General features: G+C 44.0%; 2 protein-coding genes across 14 annotated transcripts; both read right to left on the bottom strand.

The window, feature by feature from the left end:
- Positions 1-4,019: 4,019 nt before the first annotated feature.
- TOP1MT (DNA topoisomerase I mitochondrial) lies at positions 4,020-13,275 on the bottom strand. Of its 12 annotated transcripts, none has more exons than XR_014942360.1 (14): positions 13,034-13,275; positions 11,792-11,907; positions 11,354-11,475; positions 10,652-10,774; positions 10,039-10,226; positions 9,603-9,747; positions 8,684-8,827; positions 8,295-8,480; positions 8,142-8,210; positions 7,183-7,297; positions 6,628-6,792; positions 5,740-5,834; positions 4,760-4,909; positions 4,020-4,464 (listed from the first exon to the last, which is right to left on the bottom strand). XR_014942360.1 is itself a non-coding variant. In XM_015856445.3 (14 exons), the coding sequence occupies exons 1-14, from the start codon at positions 13,129-13,131 to the stop codon at positions 4,362-4,364; spliced, it is 1,782 nt and encodes a 593-aa protein (XP_015711931.2). In that variant the 5' UTR covers positions 13,132-13,275; the 3' UTR covers positions 4,020-4,361. The 12 variants fall into 12 exon arrangements, 8 of the variants coding, with proteins under 8 accessions (XP_015711931.2, XP_085393002.1, XP_015711932.2 ...); XR_014942362.1 differs by lacking the exon at positions 13,034-13,275 and adding an exon at positions 12,663-12,738; XM_015856445.3 differs by having other exon boundaries at positions 6,628-6,755.
- A 286-nt stretch (positions 13,276-13,561) lies between these two features.
- LOC146761655 (uncharacterized) lies at positions 13,562-20,118 on the bottom strand. 2 transcript variants are annotated; one of them, XM_085536879.1, is made up of 8 exons: positions 20,010-20,118; positions 18,812-18,922; positions 18,503-18,593; positions 18,338-18,402; positions 18,099-18,186; positions 16,253-16,311; positions 14,545-14,617; positions 13,562-14,413 (listed from the first exon to the last, which is right to left on the bottom strand). In XM_085536879.1, exons 2-8 carry the CDS (start codon positions 18,853-18,855, stop codon positions 13,562-13,564), a joined length of 1,272 nt encoding a protein of 423 aa, XP_085393005.1. In that variant the 5' UTR covers positions 18,856-18,922; positions 20,010-20,118. The 2 variants fall into 2 exon arrangements, with proteins under 2 accessions (XP_085393005.1, XP_085393006.1); XM_085536880.1 differs by having other exon boundaries at positions 18,099-18,183.
- Positions 20,119-21,965: the final 1,847 nt, after the last annotated feature.

Raw genomic sequence — 21,965 nt, 5'->3', positions numbered from 1 at the left:
CAGACTGAGATATTCCTGAGCCTGTGTTGTTCTTTTAAATAATGCATGTGCTCCACTGGCCAAGAATGTGGCAATTATTTCTAAAAAGAAGCCATAGGACAAACCAGCCAGCATGTCATCTACTCACTCCCTGTGGGATGCTAGTGATGGGCAGCTATCTCCCTCCTCCCAAAGCTGGGCACAGTGCCACAAGCTCTCCCTCCCACTGCACAAACTTGATATCCTAAGGTTTTATCCTTGCCTTGGCAGCCTTCCCTCTTCCTCTCATTAGACTGCCCTTCGTTTTGTCACAGAGATTCAGTTTCTTGTAGGTTAATCATTCACTTTCCTTTGCAGCCGCTCACCTTGGCACCAGCAGTACCACATTTACAAACGCATGACAAGGGCTAACGCCTGTCCCAGCAGAGCTTATTTTACAGCTATCTGAACATAGCCAACAGTTGATGGACACAGAGTACAACTGCATCCACACACAGAGCTCCTGAAGCACGTATTTTATTGATGCCAAACCACAGCTGTGATCTCCTCCTACTAGAGGAGGCTGAAAAAGAAGTTATTCCATTTACTGCATTCTGAAGAAGAAACTCTGAAGCCCAGCAGCGATGGTCTTGCTTAAATAGTTTCCTATCACACTGACACAAATATTCCCCTTCAAAGTTTCTGTTCCATTTTTCCTATTTCTTTTTCCCCCCAGCAGTTTTGCAACATCAGGACTCACGAGAAGAAGGTGGGGAAGAGAGAAGAACCCTTTGGCAACTCTCCATGTTTCTCTTCCTCATATCCCTGCAGGGGTTTTCCCACCTCTCACCTGTCTGCCAACCTACAGCTGTTTTGTTTCCTCCTTAATCTGATGGCTCACCAGGGAGCAGACAGAATGTAAGAAGCAGTCCAACAGAAAACACTCCTTGCTAAGGAGCTCTTATCACACCCACTTCCTTCTCTGCACCAATTAAGATGGATCAACCCAAAGGCTGTCTCTTTGAAGAGCCTGCAGGTGAGCCAAGGCCATGTCATTAAGAAGATGAAAGAGCAGCTTTTGATAGAGAGCTGGTCACCGAAGACATTCAAGGTCAGGCTGGAGAGAGCTCTAAGCAGCCTGATTTAACTGTGTGTGTCCCTATTCATTGCAGAGGAGTTGGGTTAGATAGCCTTTAAAAGTTCCTTCCAACTCTATTCTATGGCTGCTTTACCCAAGTCATATAGCAGGTCACTCCTCTACCCAACACTACCAACCCTGTTGTCAACTCCAGCAAGAAAGCAAAAAGCAGCTCCAGGAAATGAAAGGCTGACACATGTCTTTTGTCAATGAGCATCAATAATCTGCTGGCTGTGCCTCAAGATGTTGACTCATACCCAGGAGAAAGCACTATGTGGGAAGGTTGCTGATAAGCAGCAGCTAGAACTAGTTGCTGCAAAGGGTGCCAACACATTGGCTTTCCTGTTCCTATCTCTACAGGCTGTTGATGCAAAAATATCATAGAATAGAATCAAAGAATAGTCCAAGGTTGAAGGGACACATAATGATCCATCAAATCCAATGCTTGGCTCTACATAGGACTACCCCCAAAATATCAGCCCTGTTAGAGCCTCCAACTGCCCAAGGGATAGATCTGCATCAATGGAGAGTCAAGCTTCATGTTAAGAAAGAACTATTCAGCAGAAGTTGGTGGGCATGGAATAGGTCCCATAGCAGTGGTCGTGACCCCAGACCTGCCAAAATTCAGGGAGTGTTTGGACAGTGTTCTCAGACATGGGGTTTGAGTTTTGTGCGGTCCTACACGGAGCCAGGGGTTGGATTCAATGATCCTTGTAGGTCCCATCTAACGTGGGTGTGGAATCACATCAGAAGGAAATTTTTCACTGAAAGGGTGGTGAGGTGTTGGCACAGGTTGCCAGAGCAGTTGTGTGTGCCCCATCCCTAGAGGTATTCATGGCCAAGTTGAATGGGGCCATAGGCAACAGAATCAAGTGGATGGCAACACCACCCAGAGAAGGGGGCTGGAACTTGGTCTTTGAGATTCCTTCCAACCCAAGCCACTCTATGAAACCCCCCTTCCCCAGACTCTGAGTTGCATAATTATGGCCACAGGAGAAGACTACACTCCTCAGACTTGTCACCTTCTCTCCTTAAAGCTCAGCTAGTTCCAAGGTATTTCTTTCACTACTCAACCAAGTATCAACTCAGATACTTAGCCAAACACATGACTTCCCCACCTTGCTTTTGCTCTATTGAATCTCCAGTCTTTTTTTTCTTCCCCAACAGGTTTTTTTGGTTTTTTGACAGAACTGGTCAAGCCATACTTGTAAACACAACACAAGTTAACACCCTCCTAGGGAAAAAAATGCAGATGCTTTATCTAAGCACCTACATAACAACCAGTAACTGTTTGGCTGACACTGGCAGCTCTTCAGTCCTGATTTCCAGAGCATCTGAGCATGGTCAAGAAGCCCTTCAGTACTATATATAGCCCATATGCAGCTGCTCTTATTAAAACAGCTCCTTGTGTGAAACATTCACTGTGCTTATCCATTTGCATTTTGTTCCTTTATTCTGCAATAGAAAGAGTATTCCCCCTATCCCCCCTTAAAAGGGGTTCCTCTGGAGTTACCCCCTTAGTTGGGGGTGGAACAAGCTTTCAATAAATCTCTGATAATAATAATAATAATACACCACTATTTAAAGCAAGGAAATATTTGTAGTAGGTAAATATCTCAGTGCATTGGATCCAAACTGGGTCTCTGTGCTTACAAATTCAACATGGGGTGCATGCTTAACAGCTTCACTGATAGCTAGTCTAGTTTTGCCAGGAAATTAAAGCTCCTCTCATTTTTACCACCATTCAGATCTCTGGTTTAGAATTCAGTTGCCTCACTTAAGCTCTATATAAGCTCCCATGGCTTGGAGAGACAGTACTGACACATCTCAGCTAAGTCATGGAGCACTATTACACACATAATCCCACACCAGTACTGCATTGGGTTTGCTCATGCATTTCTCATCATACATATCCTGAGACCTAGAGGCCTATTGGAACAAAATGGTTTGAGATCTGTATTGAGGTTCTTTGCTTGAAGGCAAAGTATTTCATATCAGTTTCTGCAGGCAACTGAGTACATACACACCCATTACAAAGCCTAAGCACAAAGCTGAAGCATCAGCTCTCGGCAGAATCACATCTAGTTTGAGCTGCAAAAAAACCCCTGGCTTCCAATCACACATTCAGAAAAATCACTTCCATTTGTAATAGCTCCCAACTGAAATAGCAGCTCAAACACAAGATCAAGCGGCTGTAAACACACCCACTATATGCACCAACCACAGCAGCCTCAACATCAGCACTGTGTTACAAGGTTTTGCTATTGATGCAATAGCTTGCTTACACTTGAGGTTCATTGACAACTAGGCTAACTGTACATGCAAATATCACCTTTTTCCCTTTCTCTGAAAAGCAGCCAACTGAACAAGCACCAACACTGCATGCAATTGGTCTCTGCCTCCTCCATGTCTGTTGGAAGGATGCAGACTGCTGATTGCTAATCACTCCCCAGTACATCTGCATCCCATCCATCATAGCCAGCACTGTCCTTTCCCAATGTGAAGTCAGTGGCTGGAGAGCTTATTTCTGGACCAACATGAGATCTCCTCTTAGAGACCAAGGTTTGATCACACAGGGGTGGAACAGAGTATGTATCACTTATTTTCAGCTTTCTACCATTAAACTCGCTTTATGACCCAGCACTTTCCCATTCCTCCTTAAGGATGCAGCTTCAGTGATATTGGCATCCTTCCCAAATTTTTCTTTTTTGATTATATTTGTGCAACTGCAGTTTCACCAAATCCCAAGAATGAAGTGGCACAAAATACCCTGAGATTCTTCCCTTTACTCCAGTGCATCTCCCTGACACAAGCCCAGGTCTCACACTATATTACACCTATTTCAACACATCATTGCCTCATGTTTCTGCATCAGGATAATTCAGAGTATCTAAGAAGCACAGCACTTCTCCATAGGGAGATAGGATTAACTGTGTAATCTTATTTATTGGCACAGTTAAGGCTCTCAATCTTCTTCCAAGATTCTCAACAAGGAGGAAGGAAGAAGACATCCAAAGCAACTGACAGCTCTAGAGAGGAATTAAAAGTTCAAATTTAAGTTGCACTCAAAATGAGTGCCACAAGTCCATAGCATTTGCTTTTAACACTTGGTTTCTATTTATTTTTTTTTTTAATAGAAAAAAACATTGTGAAACACCTACAAACTTGTATTAGACAATCATCCCACCTCTGGAATAATCTCAGCACATTAAAAAATTATTAAACAGCACCAGATGTGCATGAGGCTAACAGGAAAGGTGCTTCCTCAGAACTCAAAGTCCTCATCAGTCATGTCGATTGCCCAGGCAAACTTCTCCCTCTGTGTCTTGTTGAAGATCTTCTCAATGGGCACACCAAACTTCTTACACCTGTGGAGACCACAATGCAATGGAGAGACATCCCAATGGATGCACAATCCACCCCAATTAACTCCTACCATAGTCCTTCATGTTCACTTGTGTAATCTCCTTAAGCCCCCAAAGGAAATCGCTTTTGCACCTTGCCTCTGTTGATAGATGTGCTAGTTCTGGTTTTACAGCAAGAAGTGTCATCTTGCCTTGCAATCAGTACCTAGCAAGCAAGGGAAGTCGCAGTTTTGGACTTGCAGAACAATCTGCACAACTCTAGAAAAAACATCTACCCCAGAGCATGCTCAAAGCTTACCAGGCTATGCTAATCCTGGGGTCCAGGTAATTCAGCTTGGATGTGCCCAGAGCTATCTGTTTGTTCTCCTCCTTGTCTGTGGCCTGGACACTTAGTTTGGCCAGCTGCTCCTTCAGACGTTCCAACAGCTTCTTTTTCTTTTGCACATTGCTGAGGGTAGGGGGAAGAGCAACACAGAGAGCAAGTTAAAGGGGGAAAGCAGCAGAAGTGAAATACAGAGCAGTTCTCCTGTTTTGATGCTGCTTAGGAAAGTGATAAGAAGACAACAAGCTTCATCTCAGTGATCTCTACACCCACTGAATCTAGAAATAGCTCTAGAATGGCAAAGTGGAAGATTTTGTACCAGCCTACCAGAGAAAAACAGAATCCATTAAGGTTGGAAAAGACCTTCAAGGTCATCGAGTCCAACCATCACCACCATGCCCACTCACAGAATAATTACTAGAGAAACAAGATTGATTTCTTGTTTAAACACCTTTGTACAAATGTTGGGCAAGTAGTGTTTGCACATGGAGTCTGGCTGCTATCTCAAATGGCTATACTTGGGCTCCAGGAGGAGGAGTAAATTCAGACAAGACCCACATTATGACTACAGCAGAGATTAGATATGCCACAGTCCACAAGAAAACACATATCAGGACCAGTCTGTGTACACTCAGCTTCAACCCCAAGTTAGGCACCCTATGTACTATGGCATTTGTAGGATAGCCCAGCAGTTTGCATTGAAGTCTAAGTTTTCAGAGATATGCCCCACTATAAAAGAAATGAATCCCTGCAAGGAGTTATTTGTCAGTCCTACGCCTGCAGAGACCCAACCACAAAGACCTTCATCCATCTGCCAGGCTCTCATGGGAAAGGAGGTACCCAGAAACTATTTCAGTTCCCATTAGCTGCATGTAGGATATTGGACCATGACATTCCCACCCACAAATCCTGGGCACATATCCCTCCACTAACAAGAATTGAAAAGAATCACTCACGCCTCTGCTTTGGCATTTTTTTTGTCTTTAAACTCATCTTCAGCTTCTTCCAGCTCTTGCTGGGCCTTTTCTAGCTGTTCCTTCTTGGCATCAATCTGAAGTAAATAGAGTGATTGCATGCTCACGTCCTTCCACAGAGATTTCAGCTACCGTTACCACAACAAATTGCTCCTTAATTTCTCATCAGTCCCACTGCAGCCCCCAGAAACAGCCCTGAGACACATCACTAGGGCTCAAACATTTCTTAACATCTTCAAAACCTCACATTACTAATGGCAGAAACACCTGAAGATCTTATTTGCCTTATGCAACTAACCAAAGCTGTCTGGCTCATGACAGCATCAAGCCACAGTCACAAAAGCCCAAGCTCACTGATAGACTGTGAACAAAAGAGCTGAGGACAACTACAAAACCTTAGTTTGTAGCATTTCCATAGCAGACCCATTAAAATTTCAGCTGGTTCTCATGCAAACCACCAAATTGTACAACTTAATTCCATGGTCCTAAGCCATGTACCCAGCTAGGCCTGAAGACAAAAAAAATTAAAAAAATAAACCAAAACCCAAACATATTCAAGCCACATGTGCTTACCTGATTCTTACCCACCCTAGGTAGTTGGTATCTCTGTACTAATTAAGAAAAGCTGCTATTTCTCATTCATTCCTTCATAGAATCATTAAGATCATAAAAGATCACCCAGTCCAACTATCAACCCATCACCATCAATGCCCACTAAACCACTTCGCTCAATGCCACAAAAGCCCTTGCTATGCTTGCTCAATGCAGTCTCTTCAAGCATCACGTTCCTCACCCTTCTTTTTCCCCATTCAAGACTGTATCAGTGAGGTTGGGAGAAAATCTGAGGACTCTGAGTTTGGTCGGCCTCACCTTGGTTTGCAGATTTTGCATTGACTTCTCAAAGGTTTTCGGCGTGGATCTCTGATGGTTGCACAGGATGGCCACAGCCCGGTTTGCTCGGTTGTAGGAGAGAAGCTTTCCAGCAACACTGTCATCAGCTGGAAATGAATTGCAGCATCACAGTTTGTTTCTTTTCTGGGCATTGGGAAAGGCAAAGAACAAACCAGAACATCAAGTTGTTGGCCTTTGCCATAAGAGAGCAACAATGGTGGTCCTTTACCAGTTTCTACAATCAAGTGATCACATCTCATCACTTGAGGGCAGGACAGAAATAACACAAGCAACCAATAATAAAAAGAAAGGGAAAATCTACTCCCATCTTGGCTGTCAGACTACCACTGAGCAGGCAATTTGATTTTGCCACTTTGCATAGCTCCCAACCTGCTGCATATACCTACAAGTTATATACCACTCTACAACATGACACATGACCAGCCAAGGAAGAGGGGACAATGGGGTCACCAAGGTAATGGATGGACATCTGAGCCCATTGCCCCTACAACACAAACGTGATTAAGAACTAACGGTTAGTGAGGGCCTTGAGCTGCTCCTGCAAGGTGATAGAAGCATTGTAGGTCCTGAACACTTTGGCAGTCAAACCATCCATCAGCTTCTGAAGGTGTTTGTTCAAGGCGGTAGTCTGGAGGGCGAGCACAGGACAACATGGAGAGGGAAAAAAGGAAATAAAGAACAAGCAGATGTCAAGACAATAAAGCATTTTTTTCAGGCCATCATCTTCTGCTTAAACAAACCAATTAAACAGATCGACTATATCTTGCATATTTACCTGTTGGCTCATGCTCTAATGAAGACTAGGAGAAACATCACTAAAATTCACAGAACTTCTGAAATTCAGTAACTTCTGCTTACATATATCCAAAAAGCCACATCTCACATCAAGTATCTCACATAAATTGCATCTGATATCTTTGTTCTACAGAGCACACATGGCTACAACCAGACAAGATGATACTAAAGGCCTGTCACAGGGAAAGTTGACTCAGGTAAAGAGGAGCAACTTCTTACCTCTATAAATTTGGGCAAGGGGCTTTGTAAGGCACATGGGCAGAAGGGAAGCATGGGTGGCAGCAGTTCATACCACATGCTGAAGTGGAGGTAAGAGGTTTTACAAAGGGGATAACTTGGGAGAAGGCTCTCACACTGAGCCCCAGTTAGGTGGGGAAGTACCAATTGGGTGAGGTTTGCCACCTCCAGCAATACCCTAGGCAGCATGTGTATGGGCAGCTCCTCCCAGACTCAAAAAAGCCTAGACAGGTCAGTTAGAGGAAGAAAGGAGCAGAAAACCACCTATTTAACAGGGACATGCATTACTTATGGGTGCATGCAGACAGTCAGGCCTGCATTTGGGAAATAAGAGATATCACCCAGTGGAGAAAGAATGGGAAACAAAATAGAATCATGATTGAGATGCTGAAATTTTATGGTTGAACAAGAGGTTCAAAAGTAGAGACACAAAAACTTACGGAGAGATGATCAAAGAGGTCATCACCTGGGTCTTTGTTCTTCATGAAATGCTGCAGGTTCTTGAACACCTAGAGGAGGAAGAAAGGATGGCCCTGGGCAGTCTTGTGCCACATTGCCACACTGGCCACAGCATCCATCTCCACCACACTTACTGGCTTTTCCACTGATACTTTATTGTAATAGCGGATAGAGTCTTTCCCAAGGAAGTCAAACTCCACCACATGCTCCTGCCCATCTAGCTTAGAGTGCAGCTTGATGTGCTCCACACGTAGAGAGCAGCAGCCAACTGTATCTGCAGTCTCCCCTTCTTCTTTCTCATTACCAGCTCTCAAGGCCAGCTGGAAGGACACACAAAATCAAATCAACCTCTCCAGCCCACCAGAATTCTTCTAAAGGTAAAGTAGACATGGACACCAGAAAGATGTGGAGCCAGTAATATCCGTCAGACAACAAAAAGTCATGGTCTGAAGTGGATCAAATAAGCTAATGTCAGCCTCAAAAGTAGCAGAGAAGCAAAGGGGCAAGGTGAGGCCACAGATACCTTATCAATGAAGTAGAGGGCCACTGCTCTCTGTCGCTTCTTCACCTCCTTGGACTTCCAGTCAGCCTGATACTGAGCACGGATTTTGTGGACAACATCCTTGAGTCTCCGAGCTACCTCGAACTTCTGCCAGTCCTTCTCCCCCTAGAAAGAGAGGCCAATGCATTGTCACTCAGTGCCCCATCTTACTTCCATCCCCTCCAGCCAGACTGCTTTGGGAACACAACTTTTCCAGGGTCTAAATACTCAAAACGCAGCATCTTCTTGAGGTTAAAAAAAAAAAAAAAAAATCTATGAAAAACAGGAAAGAAACAATATCAAGCAGAAACAACTCAGCTGGGGCTTCAGTGCCCTCTGCTGGCTGCACTGAGCCCAGGATCATCACAAAATGTGAGCTGTTAATTGGATGCATCTTCTGCCAGCTTGTGGCCAGCGTAAGACAAGCAAGGAGTCAACTGTTTATAACACTGCACAGCTAAAGCCACTGATTTTCACACACCATTCGTGTGGACTGATACACAGTGCATGTACTTGGCTGCGCCCAACTTAAATACGCTTTCCTTGTTTGCTTTGAAGAATGGAAATAGCTTGAAAATCACCTTTCTCTCCCCTGTTCATTTCCCTCCTCCCTCCCACAGTACTACAGATGGCCATCCCACCTCCTCCTGTCCTCCGTTTGCTAACACAAATGAACTAAACCCCATGGACTCTAACTCCCTGTGGATCTTCTCAGTGCAAGCCCAGCTCTCAGCAGCCTTACCAGGATGCACGTGAGCAGCACGGCACAGGGACAGCTCTACAAGTAGCAATCTGTCCCTAAAAACAAACTCAATGCTCAACATAAACACTTCTGCCCTTCCCCCCCCCCTCCTCCATATATCAACCAAGGGCATCCCAACTAATCTGGTATCTCACTGACCTTCAGCTTGGAACTGGGGTTCAACATGATGTACTTTAAGGTGTTCTGGATGTTTTCAGTCCATGAGGCCAGCCAGGTGACTGTGTTGTCAAAGCGCACTTCCTTCCATTTATGCCCCACTGGTGGCTCAGGGATCTTAGAGTCTCTGTGGATAGAACAAGGACACAACCATTGGTGGGACCAGATTATCTTAGAGTTGTTTTGCAGCATGGTTCTATGATTTGAGAGACCACAAAGGACAAGAAACTGGTTGGCACCCCAGTCATTCCTTCACAGCAAGCTAAGGATGCCCAATAAGTTGCATCACTGTTTGCAGAAAACAGCCTGCTCAAAATTATTCAGCAATGCTATCAGTCTTTACCCTTTGGATGCAAGGGATAAAAGGAGAACTAACTTAAATATTTCTGCTTGGAAAGAGCTCATCTCTGCAACTCACTTGCTACAGTTGATGATCACATCTTCTGGCATAATCCTCTTCTTCAGCATGCCCATTTTGGGGTGGTCACCACGTCCACGGAACAGCCCTGGAGGCTCAGTTTTGAAGTTGCCTATCTTCTCCCTGTGTCCATCAAGGATGCAGTATCCATACTCCTCCTGGATCTTATCTGCCTCCTCCTTCAGTTTCTGAAACAAGCATCATGCCACCCCATAAGAAACAGCTGAAAACCTATGACTTATGCTTGCTCACTGTTTTTTTGTTGTTTTTTTTCCTAGTGGAAACAAGGCAGTAAAGACAGCTCAAAAGGTTAGAGAAAAATCAAAGGTCCAAGTTTTCTTCATACACATTATCCTCATGCACCATGCAAGCCCACATGGCAATGCAGTCCCAGCATATCACGCTAATGAAGCAAAGGTCTACCACCTTCTGGACAGAGCAGAACCTGGAACCATGGACTGAGGATGACTGGTACCTTTCAAAGCATGTGACACATGTGGTTCAAATACTAAAGAGGCCCAGGTAAGGGCATAACCCACCAGGATGGGAGGGAACCCAAGCTACTCCTAAAGCATATCAGTCAGTTCTAAGTACCATAGGAAACAGTTCTCACCTGCTTCTCCTCTTTGGAAAGTGCTTTCCGTGCCTCATTTTTGTCCACAAAGTACTTATGAATCTCCCTAAAGTCACATTTGTCCAACTGCTTGATTATCTCTTGTTCCTGAGGTGTCATCTCCTGTGGAAGAAATGAAGAGGGCTGAGGAATGGTAGTGATGGGTTAGCAATTGAACTGGATGGTCTTAGTGGTCTTTTCCAGCCATACAATAATAAATCTAGGTGGCAAAACCAACTTTGTAGTGCTTTTTGACTATGTTTCACCTCTGGAGAACAGGAAATAAAGATCCCCACATCAGTGCATAAAGACAGAGAGATGCAGCCAACCTTGATACTTTAGCCACATCCACACAAGGGTAGATTAAGCTGTACCAGCAAATGGCCAGGCTGCTCCAGACCCACAGAGAAACAAAATGCAACCAGCTCTGGGGTGAAGCAGATTCAAAGCTCTTCTACAGTAAGAAGTAGCTCCAAGAGTAACCACACACAGATGGCACAGTCTACAGAAGTGGCACTGGAGCGTGGGATATGCACTAGTAAGCATCTCATTTATGCATAAGGAATTAGCCACGGTGCTGCAGGACCAAGAGGTTAATCTTTGAGAGGGGTGAACACCCCAAAGAAAACCCACAGCCTGAATCTTAACACTGGGATTCAGTGCAGAGGATTGACAGCAAGGAAGTCACAATATGCAAAGTACCTTCCTCCAGTCATTAAAAAAGTTGTTCTGGAAGATCTCTTTAGTCGTGTACTCGTGATCAAGCATTTTTGCATAGAAAGTGGCAATTTCTTCTGTGGCAAGGCTCAGTTTTAGGGGTTTACCTAGAAAGGGAGAGAAGCATTAGCATTGGTTATGGGGACATCTCAATCCAGCAGTCCTAGGATATGATTTTAAGGTATTAGCATTGAGATGCACTGCATCACTTTGAGATACTCAGGGTCCAGTCCTGAGCATCCCACAGCCAAAAAATAAAGGCTGTAAGCAGAGGAGCAAGTCTCAGATGAGGTTTGCTCCAAAGAGGTATTGTGGCCTTTTTAATAAGTGCTCTGCAACATGTCTCCCTTATATAAGAGGAGATACCAGCTCCTTGGACATGCAGAAGGCAACACCATGTGCTCCGTCCCAAGGTGAACCTACCATCATAATAAAATTGCACATCATCAGGCAGAGGCTCATAGAGAGGGACAAAGTAGGGTCCTTTGTGCTCCAGCTGTTTCCACTTCACCCCATCATTTGTCTTCTCCTCTTCCCACCTGGGATAGAAGCACATAGATAAGACCATCCCTACCTCAAGTGTCTGGAACTTTCTCCTGAGCACTGCCACAACATTTAAGTGAAATTCCATCCCTCCAGACGCTGCCTCAGTTTCCCCATTCTTCCAAATATGGAAAAACAATGATCAAACCAAGGGGAAAACATCCTGGAGGAGGCAGAAATTAATGACCCAATGAGACACGTTCAGTGGGATGCTTAGGAACTGATGGAGGGAAAGCAAAAAGACAGAACCATCAACCAAAACACTGAGGACAGCCACCAAGAGCCCTAAAAGATCCTCATTTTGCATCAAAAATACAAGTGTTAAAATGCATGCCCTCCCCAGTCCTGTTCATTAAAAGGCACAAAAACAAAAGGGATCATGGTCATCCCACCACCCCATTCTACTTCTGGTATGACCTTAATGCAAATAGGATCTTAACATACCACTCCCCCACCCACTCCCCCTGCATGACAAACAGAATCTTAAAACAAACTGCGAGTTGCAGCTGTAAAACAAGGATGGAAATTAGGCTTAAAAACATCCACCCTGAAAAAAAAAATTATATATATATATATATACATATATATATATATATGCAGAATATTAAAAAAGATAACTGGGATTTGAGTAAAGAGGAAGAACTGGCAAGCAATGCATGGAGATAAGCAGATCTGCACCCCCCTGGCTCTGTACACACAGAACCACCAATAGAAATTAGAAACAGCAGGAAAAAGAACGGCAAGATTTTACCACTGGAAACAAGCAAGCAAAAAGAAAAGCATGAAACTAAGATTAAGTACGGAGTCATATTGCTCAGCATTACCCCGGAACTGTTTCACAGCTGACTCCTCCCAGCAAGAGGAGATTGCGTTAAAAGCTGGATAGATTGCATCAAAAATCATTTGCCAGGAAAAATAAGGGGAAAAAGTACTTTTTAAAGGAAGGCATTTAGGAAAATATAAATATATGCACACATTAAATCATCAGGCTGCAGAAAACGTGGCTGAAAGCACCTCTGAGAGACAAGCAGTGATTTGCAAAGCACTATAATGCCTCCACCTCCTCCCCCTCCCCAAACCCATGTAACCCTCCGGCCAAGCAAAGCAACCCCATGCACTCACCTGCTGCAGCCTCCTGACCCTGCACAAAGGGCAGTGGGGATGAATCGGGATCGAGAGACCCCTCGGCCAAACAGGGATATGGCCAAACACCGATACATACCACCCACAGCTCACAGAAGTAGTCACCCCCAACATCATGTCCCAGCACCCCGTTATACACTGGGGTGCGCTGGCATTGCCCAAAGCATTGCCATGAGAATAAAGAACACGCTGTTGGTCGGGTTATAGCACTTCCCCCACGTGTTGGAGCAGTGGAGCCTTGTGGGAAATGTAGTTGTGTTTTTAAAACACACTGTGAACTGCAAAGTCATTTCCTAAGGTCTGGGGTTGTTGGAACTAAGTGATCTTAAGGCATCCTTTCCAATCAAAGTCATATATATATATATATATATAATTATATATAATATAATAATATAACAAATATATATAAGTTTCATTTTTACCCTAGGAAATAAAACCAAAAGACTCATTATATCCAAGTTAAACCTGTCCAAAGGTTTCCCTTTGGTTGGCTCACATGCAGGATGCTTACCATTTCCACTTGTTTTGTGTTTCTTCTTTCTTTTCTTTCTCTTTTTCCTCCTTTTTAACCTTCTTATTGTTATTCTCCTCTCCATCATCCTTGGATTTTCTTTTCTGGGTTTTCTTTGGGGTCTCTTCCTCTTTGCTCTTCTCTTTATCTTTCTTCCCCTTCTCTTTTGGCTTTTTCTCCTTGGTTTTCTGCTTTTTCCCCAATACATCTCCTTTCCCCACTTCCTTTTCCTCAGTCTCCATGCTCTGAATCTGCCCACATGCTTTATCTTCTCCTTGCTCATCCATCTCCTCCTCCTTCACCCCTTTTCCACCTTCATCTTCCTTTGCTCCATCTCCCACTTCTAATTCCTCACCCAGCCTTACCAGCTTTTGCTTCTCTTCCACCTTTTTCTCCTTCTTTAGTTTCTTCCTCCCCTCCTTCTCCTCCCCCTCCATTTTTACCTTCTTGCGCTTCTCCCCTCTCCCCTTCTTCTGCTTTTCCTTCTCATCAGCCCTTTCCCGTGTGCTGCTGCTCCCTTCTTTAGCTTTACCCTGTCTGACTTCACAATTCTTGCGCTCACCAGCACCATTTTCCTCCCTGATGCCCTCCATCACACTCCCAAGGCTTTCCTCTAATATATCCCTTTTGCTCTCTCCTTTTCTCAAGGAATTCTCCCTCTGCTTCTTCGGCTCTTGCTTCTTCTCTGTTTCTTTTTTTCTTAGATTTCTGGCATCCCCTTTCTGCTTTGGGACATGGGGATCTGTCTCCTTCTTCACACCCTCCCTCAAAGCAGTGACCCTCACAGACAACCCTGAAGCCCCAGGCTCTCCAGCCACACCATCATCACCTCTACTGGACTTGAGGAGCTGCAGGAAGCAAAAAACAGGGGGAAAAAATGTTGATACTGGGAAAGGAAACAAAGAAAACATGCACAAAGGAGGAACATACCATGCAAGATTGGGTTTGGGGAACTATGGTCATCCCACAGCTTTCCTACCCTAACTTTGTCCTCTATCTCTGAGAGCTGCTGTCCCACTGCAGGTCCTTCTTTCTGGGATTTACTCTTTGACCTGTAAGAGACACACAGCCTCTTCTCATAGCAGAATGGCTGAGGTTGGAATGGACCTCTTTGGCCATCTAAATCAGACCCTGCTCAAGCAAGAGCACATTACCCAGAACCAATATTTTAGGCACAATGGGAAGGAAGTAAAGCTATTAACGTGCCCCAATAGAAGACCATGAAGATGGGGGTGGATCTGAAGGGCAAAGCATAAGAGGAGCAGCCAAAAATCACTGTGTTTGTTCAGCCCAGAGCAGAGGAGGCTGAGGGAGGCCTTATAGCATCTTAACAATTTCCCAGAGGGACAGTGCTGAGATCTGCTCTCTGGTGACAGTGACAGAACCCAAAGAAATGGCATAGAGCTGTGACCCTAAGAAAGATGGTCAACAGGAGGTTAGGATCTTCACCAGAGTGGTGGGCATGAAATAGGCTTGCAAGGGCACGGACACCTCCAAGAACAAAGCACCTAGTGAATGGGACAGTTTACAGGGTTTGATGACTAAAGTAGGACATGGAGATGGCATTTGAACATCATAGAAACACTGGAGGAAGTGGTAGCCTTTAGGCAAGACAGGTCCTTCCAAGACTGTGAGGATTTGCAGAAAGATACCCTAACATCCATCCCAACAAGGGGAACAGAGCGTCAGTGTGATGAGGACGTACATAACTCCTTAATTACAATAGGCTGCAGGATGACAAGGAGCATCCAGATCCATGATCTCCACCAACAGCAACATTGGAAGCCACTGTATGGGGTCTTCCCATCCTGTTTTCAGACCCCTATGAAGAGTCAGCATTCCCACTTTTCACCACTAGCACCTCATGGCTCTCTGACATATCAAACTCAAAACCCTAAGTGGAAGAGGCACAGCCTTCAGCCAAGTTAAAGTATGGCTTTGCAGTCAAATCCCTTGAGAAAAGCTTGCTTTCCCACAGCCCAAATCCCAAAGCAGCTCCAGGGAAATAACACTAGGGAGATGGCCCAGTCCGGATGCATTTTTGGGGTATTGCACAATTTTCACTAAACTCATTAGTGCAAATAGCTCTGCAAAACACACTTCAACCGGCTCCTAATGAGATTGATTTGTGACTCAGAAGGTAAAGTCCTGCAGCCTTTTCAGAGGAGATCCTTCCCCAAAAGGTCTTATTAGAGGCTTCTCACTGGACATGAAAGCCCCTGCCTCTATAAGGTGGAGAGGATTAGCCTGCTGAAGGCCAGCATTATGAATGCAGGTTCCTATCTCCACCCAGATCTAGCACAAGGACAGGGATAGAAACACCCTTTTCTCAGGCACTGTGAGACTGCTTATCCCCCTTAATGTTTCCTCACCGCCTACCTCCCATATTTATGTAGGTATGTGCAGCCAAGCAATTGTGTTTTGCTGACTTGAGCATCCTTCTATGCTTTGAGAGGTCAAATCAGGCCTGCAGCCTCCCACATCCATCCAAAGGCCAGGATACACACTCAAATTGTACTTGCATTGTTTTCTGGCTATCTCTGGAGGCCACCAGAGGCACCAGTACACATCCAAGACCCATAAAGGCATGAATAGTGGGGTGGTCTCAATGATAAAGGAGATAAAGGATAAGTTTCCATTTCTCTGTGCAGAAAAAGAGAAAACAAGAAGAAAACAGCCTGACTTACCTAGAGGAGTCCTTCAGTCCCATTGATGACCCTTGATGGAGAATGGAATCAGTTTCCTCCTGGAAGGGATTAACAGCATTGATGCAGGGAGGGTTTTAAAAAGACAGAGTTTAAATGGGTTTCCAAGAGCAGCATTGCCCCCCAAGCAATCACCCAGCTCCCGTGACAGCAGCCACCCAGGTCACAGTCCCTGCATCCCACAAATATTAACTTCTTCCTCAGCCACCTCATCTAGAAACCTTAAACCCAAAACAGTGGGCATATATCAGCCTGATCTCACCAAGCAAAGGGGCAACTTTGAGGTTTTATTAGGTTTGGAAATCCATATCTTAACTTCAGTGCTAAAAAGGTGTTTTGTAGAGCACAGACATTAAAAAGAACCATCACCTGCCTTATCCACATGCTTATCAGATATACTGCTGTTATTGGCAACACTGGGCCAGGATGCCAGAAGGATGGGAGCACTCCAAAAAAGATGCTTCTAATCACAGCTTATGTGCATTCAGGCCAGCTTATTCCTTGCAAGATTAAATAGCCATTGTAGCAGATGGCAAAGGAGAAAGAAAAGCAAGGGGCAAAGCCATAGGTGGGAAGTACAAGAGGGAGCAGCAGGGAAGGAAGTGCAGGAAAAAAAAAGGAAAACCACAGGAAAAAATGAGGACAGGATCTGGAAGCAAATGAGCTCAGGTTGGACTCAGAGCCCCATAAGCTGCCAACCAGCATACAAGGCTATATCTAACAATGCACTGCCCTGAAACCCATGCCAGCTTCTCTCAGTGTTTGCCAAGCACTGGGGGATCTTGTTAAGAAATTCTGACTCCCTGAGTTTCTCTTTCCAAAAGCTTTCAAGGGAGGCCAAAACCACACACAGATTTTTCTTGAAAGCTGCTCATGAGAAGCAGCTGGGTTAAACTCATTAAAGGGGGGGTAAAAAAGCTGAGTTAATTATAGGTTGGTTATGGCAATATGCACTTCTGTTCTCTGGGAATATGCCTGCTCTCAGATTCACAATCATCCAGCCACCATCAGAAATTAGGTGGTCAATTCAGGAGCCAGGCTTTTCCACAGAAATCCTGCTTGCAAATGCTATTGAGAACAGTGGTAATAACAGGACACCAACCATGATGCTTTTAGATTTCAAGGCTGCAGCGCAGTTCCAATTGGGAAAGGTCAACATTTTCAACACCATTTGCAAGAACGATGAAGACTCATCATGGGAGAGTAAAAGCAAATGTCAGGGTAAAAGCAAATGTCAAGTATCCCCAAAGCAATAAAAAACCCACCAAGGGCTCTGCTATGGGGAAAACTTTCATGGTTTTATCACCCATCCTGGATGCCAATATAAAGTAATGCAACATCTGAGGTCTGCATGGAGATGGGGCTCCACCTGCCCCTACCCAAGTGAAATACATTAATATGGATTACTACCCCTGCAAGATATACAGGAAATTACCCTGGATACATGATTCCTAGCATTATCCCAAGAACAGCAACAAGTCATAGAATCATAGAATAGAGAAGACTATTAATGAAGACCAAATAACTCAAAGGAATGCTGTTGGGATGAGACCTATCCCAGTCTCGTGCTTGAGTGAGTCGTCACTGGTGCTTCCCATTAGGGCCAGCTCACACTCTTGATCCAACTCCAAATACACTGAATGCACCTCAGTGTTGCCCACATCTACTAATAGATCACACAAGTTTCAGTTCTTTTATTTAACTGAAGTTGCTCAAAGGATCCTTTTTGTTGGCTCACACCAAGCTACAGGACACACTATCCCCACACCTCCCTTGAAAGTAAACTAAGAGCGTTTCTGAATCCCTCAGCACAGAGACCACCACATACCAATAAGGATGCAGCTGCTTCCTTCTCTTGAATCCCATCCTGCCAGCTGAGATCTTTCTCTTGTGCAGCCTCATGCCTTAGAGAGCTTCTTGGACAGAAAGAGAGAAGACATGTTTTTCCAGTTAATAAAAAAAGCTCTTTTAATAATAATAATCCCAACATGGAATAGGTAAAGCCTCATAGCTCCCACCCCCTCCCCACAGATGCCTTCAACCCTCTCATCCAGCTAAAGGAGTTACCTACTGATGGTGTTCTCCTGCAGTGGTTTCTCTTTGACTTTCTTTTTCCCTTTCAGCACAGCAGTCTACACACCAGGAGAAAGGAAGAGAGAGAAGTTCATGAAACACCAAGGCATGCACAAGAATAATCTCCAATACTCAAGTATAGGAAGGGCTGTCAGGTACCTGCCCCATGCATGATCTTTCTTCTGGTTGTTCCTTCACCCGAGTCGTCTTCAGCTTCTCCTGCCCCTTCTCCAACTTGCTCTTTTCCTTTCTGGAGGATGATAGCAAATTTATCCCATAGAGGCCAACCTTCCTGCAAACACCTTGTTGACAGTAAGCCATAACATACAGCTACACTGCATAACCTTGCCAGAAAAAGCACTCCTAAAAAGGACAACTGGGAGGGTTTATCAGTAGATCATTATAGGGATGAGATGCCCACTAGAACTAGCTGCAAAAACAAAGCCCCAAACCCCACCAAGTGCCCACCGACTGCTGCTGTCCTTTGTCTTCTTGGTCTTTGAAACTCCCATGGCTTCATTGATAGCTGGCTCTTCAGGATAGGAAGCAGAGTTAAGGCAGCATTGCCAAGGATGTACACTGCAACAAGATGGAGATGAGGGACAACAACCAAGCAATGTTCTCTGGGGAAACCCTACTGAGTGCTCATTCTATAGCTCAGCTTCCAGAAGGACCCAAATGAAGCATCAGCAATTAAACTCAGCATTAAACTCAGCTCCTAAAATGTTAATAGTTCATTTTCACCACTCTGTCCCTAAATAAATCCCCATAGAACAGCTTCATAGAAGTAGATATGAATTGCATGTTGGGCTGGATATGCAACCAGAAGGTACAACACAAGTTACCCACAGCACTGAATATGTCTAAAAGATGATTACAGCTAAAATTTAACGAAATATAGCAAATATGCAAGCGCACAGTTTGGTATTTGACTTTACAGTTAGGACACCATCAACTATCAACAGTCATCTCCCTTCTTTTCCACTGCTGGAGGGGCCAAAATCCCCCTAAAAATTACTGTTCCCCCCTTGAAAATCAAAGGTCTAAAAGAATGCAAGAAAGAAAGCTCTGATTTAAGCATCAAGTTGATCCTCAACCACGAAGGCCCTTCCCATCAACAGAAAGAAGTGAATTTTCCAAGGATTTAAGGGCTAGCAGTAAAGTACCATAAGACACCCTAAAAATTCTTTAAGAAATAGGAAACTCTTTGAAGACTTCTTCTCTGTTACCAACCCCTGTAGAGTGGTGAGAGCTTATACTGGTAGGACTATGGTACAAGAGGACGAGACTGTGATACTATGATGATATGACTATCTTCAACCAGCACAGAGTAACATGCTCAGAACCACTCAAGCTGAATAAAGCCTCAACACCAACCCAACCACTCCCCAAAAGAAAACAACCCCCTTGAATTCAGTTTATTTTAAGACTCTTTTGGTCCTGATTGGAGGCTCCCAGCCCAAAATGCACCATGGAAAATGAAGTTTTCAGCTTCCCAAAATAAGTTTAAAGATAAACCTTAGCCAGAATGCTTTTAGCAGCACTTTGTATTGCTTTGGAAAAATAGTAATAATAAAAATAACTAACATTATGCAACCCTTTCTCTTCCAGCAGATTTCACCCCTGTTATCAGATAATTAGAAGTCTAAAATGCAGCCTTTCTCACCTGCTTCTTACCCATCAGAGCCCCATGGTTGAACTCAGAGAAGCATTTAAACCCAAGCACTGGGTGCAGAACTTGAAGCCTCACAGACACTGCTGGCCATAACTTCCACCCTGAAGCATTCACCCATGCTGCTCTCTCTCCAGCCCTATTAATGCAGGTTAAACTATTGATTTCACCTGCACTCATTCCCATCCAGCACCTTTTTGCAGCTGAGCCTCAAAAGGATCCTCATCAGCAACACATGAGGTTAATGGAAAGGGTTTTCAGGTGTTTCAAAACACTTCCATCTTAGTCGTGGTGCTTATGGACATGGTTTTTGTAGTTGTGGATTGATTGTTGGACTAGATGATATTGATTCTTTTCCGACCTAAGTGATTCTATGGGGGTTTTGACCCAAAGGTTGTGTTTTATTTAAGGATATTTTAAGCCACTGTCCTATATTCTATGATTTGGGTTAGTAGCTCTTCCACCATAGATTTGGTGTTAAAAGGGACGTGTCGTAAGGTGGTCTTGGTAGTGGTAGATTGTTGTCTAGACGTGATGCTTTTAAGAGTCTTCTCCAATCTATGTTATGAATTGGGCACTTTGCATATCAAGATACATGACCATTGCCTGCAAAGTTGGGTTTTTAAGGAAACCTTTCAGCATCACCCCATATATGGGCAAATAGCGGGGCCCTGTGTTCCCTTGAGAAGGTGCCGAAGCGGAAACACCCCAAGGCAGGGCTGGCTCCAGGAGAATCCTCTTTGATCCCATTGCGCCACATAGAGAAGAAGCATCCAAGCCACCTTTCTTGCTGGATGAGTAAAAGTCATCACGGGGTGGGAGCCTGCCCCAGGCCAGGGAGCAGGAGACAATGGCATGCTGTGGCTTGTTTGCTCTTGGAAGCCTTCTATAAGCTAAGGACTGGCATATATTCATGGCTTTTTTTGTGCCTATGTGGATTTATTTAACCTCAGTGTGGATTTCTCTTAAGGTCTCAGTGCTGGCTGTGTTGTCCGTGATGCAAAAGGGTGGGGTTTGTAGGGCAGATGAGATGGGAAAATAAGCTATCCCAATCCATAAGTGCTCCAATCTCTCCTCTACAAACAAAATCCATGTTAAAACTGGATATATGTTATGTATTATTATATGTTTTCTTTGAGATGAGAGCAGGATGGCTCCATTCGCGGCTCGTTTTGGATTGGGAAACCAAAGGAGAAAACCCCCATTATAACCCACTGCTTTCCTCACGATAGCATGAAAAAAAGACTCGACAAGGGAAAATCATACAGGAAAGGCGGATAGGGTTGAGTTTATTTTGGCTGTTATGCAATGATCTAACACACGCTAGGCTAATATTCCCCTTCATTAAACAGCTGAGTGGCATTGACGTGCATAGGACTCACTATACACAAGCGCGCTCTCATTAACTTCATTATAGAAACAAAACCAGCAGTAAAGAACCTTTTGGGGTGACACACTGTGATGGATGCTGCACGTTTAAGGGTCCCAAGTGCAACTGGGAATGATCATTTTCCAACCTTTGGGTATTTTCTATGATGTTTTACTGCCTTTTCATCCAGCTCGTATATTATTGAAAGCAAAATGGCGAAAGCAGGGCTGAATTTATTAGTGAAAATTATTAATAATATTAATATTATTAATATTAATATATGTATCGTTTTCATCCAGCTCGTATATTATGGAAAGCAAAATGGCGAAAGCAGGGCTGAATTTATTAGTGAAAATTATTAATATTATTAATATTTTTGTATATATATATATAATTTTTAAAGTATTTTGTCATAAAAAACTAAAAAAGAAATTATTTTTAATTTTAGCCGTAAAAATAATAGATTTTATCCATTAAAATATATATATATAGATAGATAATTTCAATTTAAGTTACATTTTGCTGGTGTAGGACAAAAGCCCCGCATGATGCAGCTGTTCCCCCATCCAGATGTGCCCAGA

Source organism: Coturnix japonica, chromosome 2, assembly GCF_054131305.1.
Source record: "Coturnix japonica strain WE chromosome 2, WE-NBRP24, whole genome shotgun sequence".
Classification (NCBI taxonomy): Eukaryota; Metazoa; Chordata; class Aves; order Galliformes; family Phasianidae; genus Coturnix; species Coturnix japonica.
The sequence above is the reverse complement of the archived record's forward strand: the minus strand, read 5'-3'. Positions and strand labels throughout refer to the sequence as shown.

Bases quoted from the DNA above. Each gene is read 5' to 3' on its own strand.
- TOP1MT (XM_015856445.3), bottom strand. From the start codon at position 13,131: ATGTATCGGTGTTTGGCCATATCCCTGTTTGGCCGAGGGGTCTCTCGA. The intron at 8,211-8,294 runs GTAAGTGTGGTG...TTCCTCCTCTAG, and splicing joins AAGTATCAGTGGAAAAGCCA to GTGTTCAAGAACCTGCAGCA. The intron at 6,756-7,182 runs GTTAGTTCTTAA...ATTCATTTCCAG, and splicing joins GCTCAAGGCCCTCACTAACC to CTGATGACAGTGTTGCTGGA.
- LOC146761655 (XM_085536879.1), bottom strand. From the start codon at position 18,855: ATGGGAGTTTCAAAGACCAAGAAGACAAAGGACAGCAGCAGTCG. The intron at 18,594-18,811 runs GTGGGCACTTGG...ATCATCCTCCAG, and splicing joins ACAAAGGACAGCAGCAGTCG to AAAGGAAAAGAGCAAGTTGG. The intron at 14,414-14,544 runs GTAGGAAAGCTG...TGCTTCCTGCAG, and splicing joins AGATAGAGGACAAAGTTAGG to CTCCTCAAGTCCAGTAGAGG.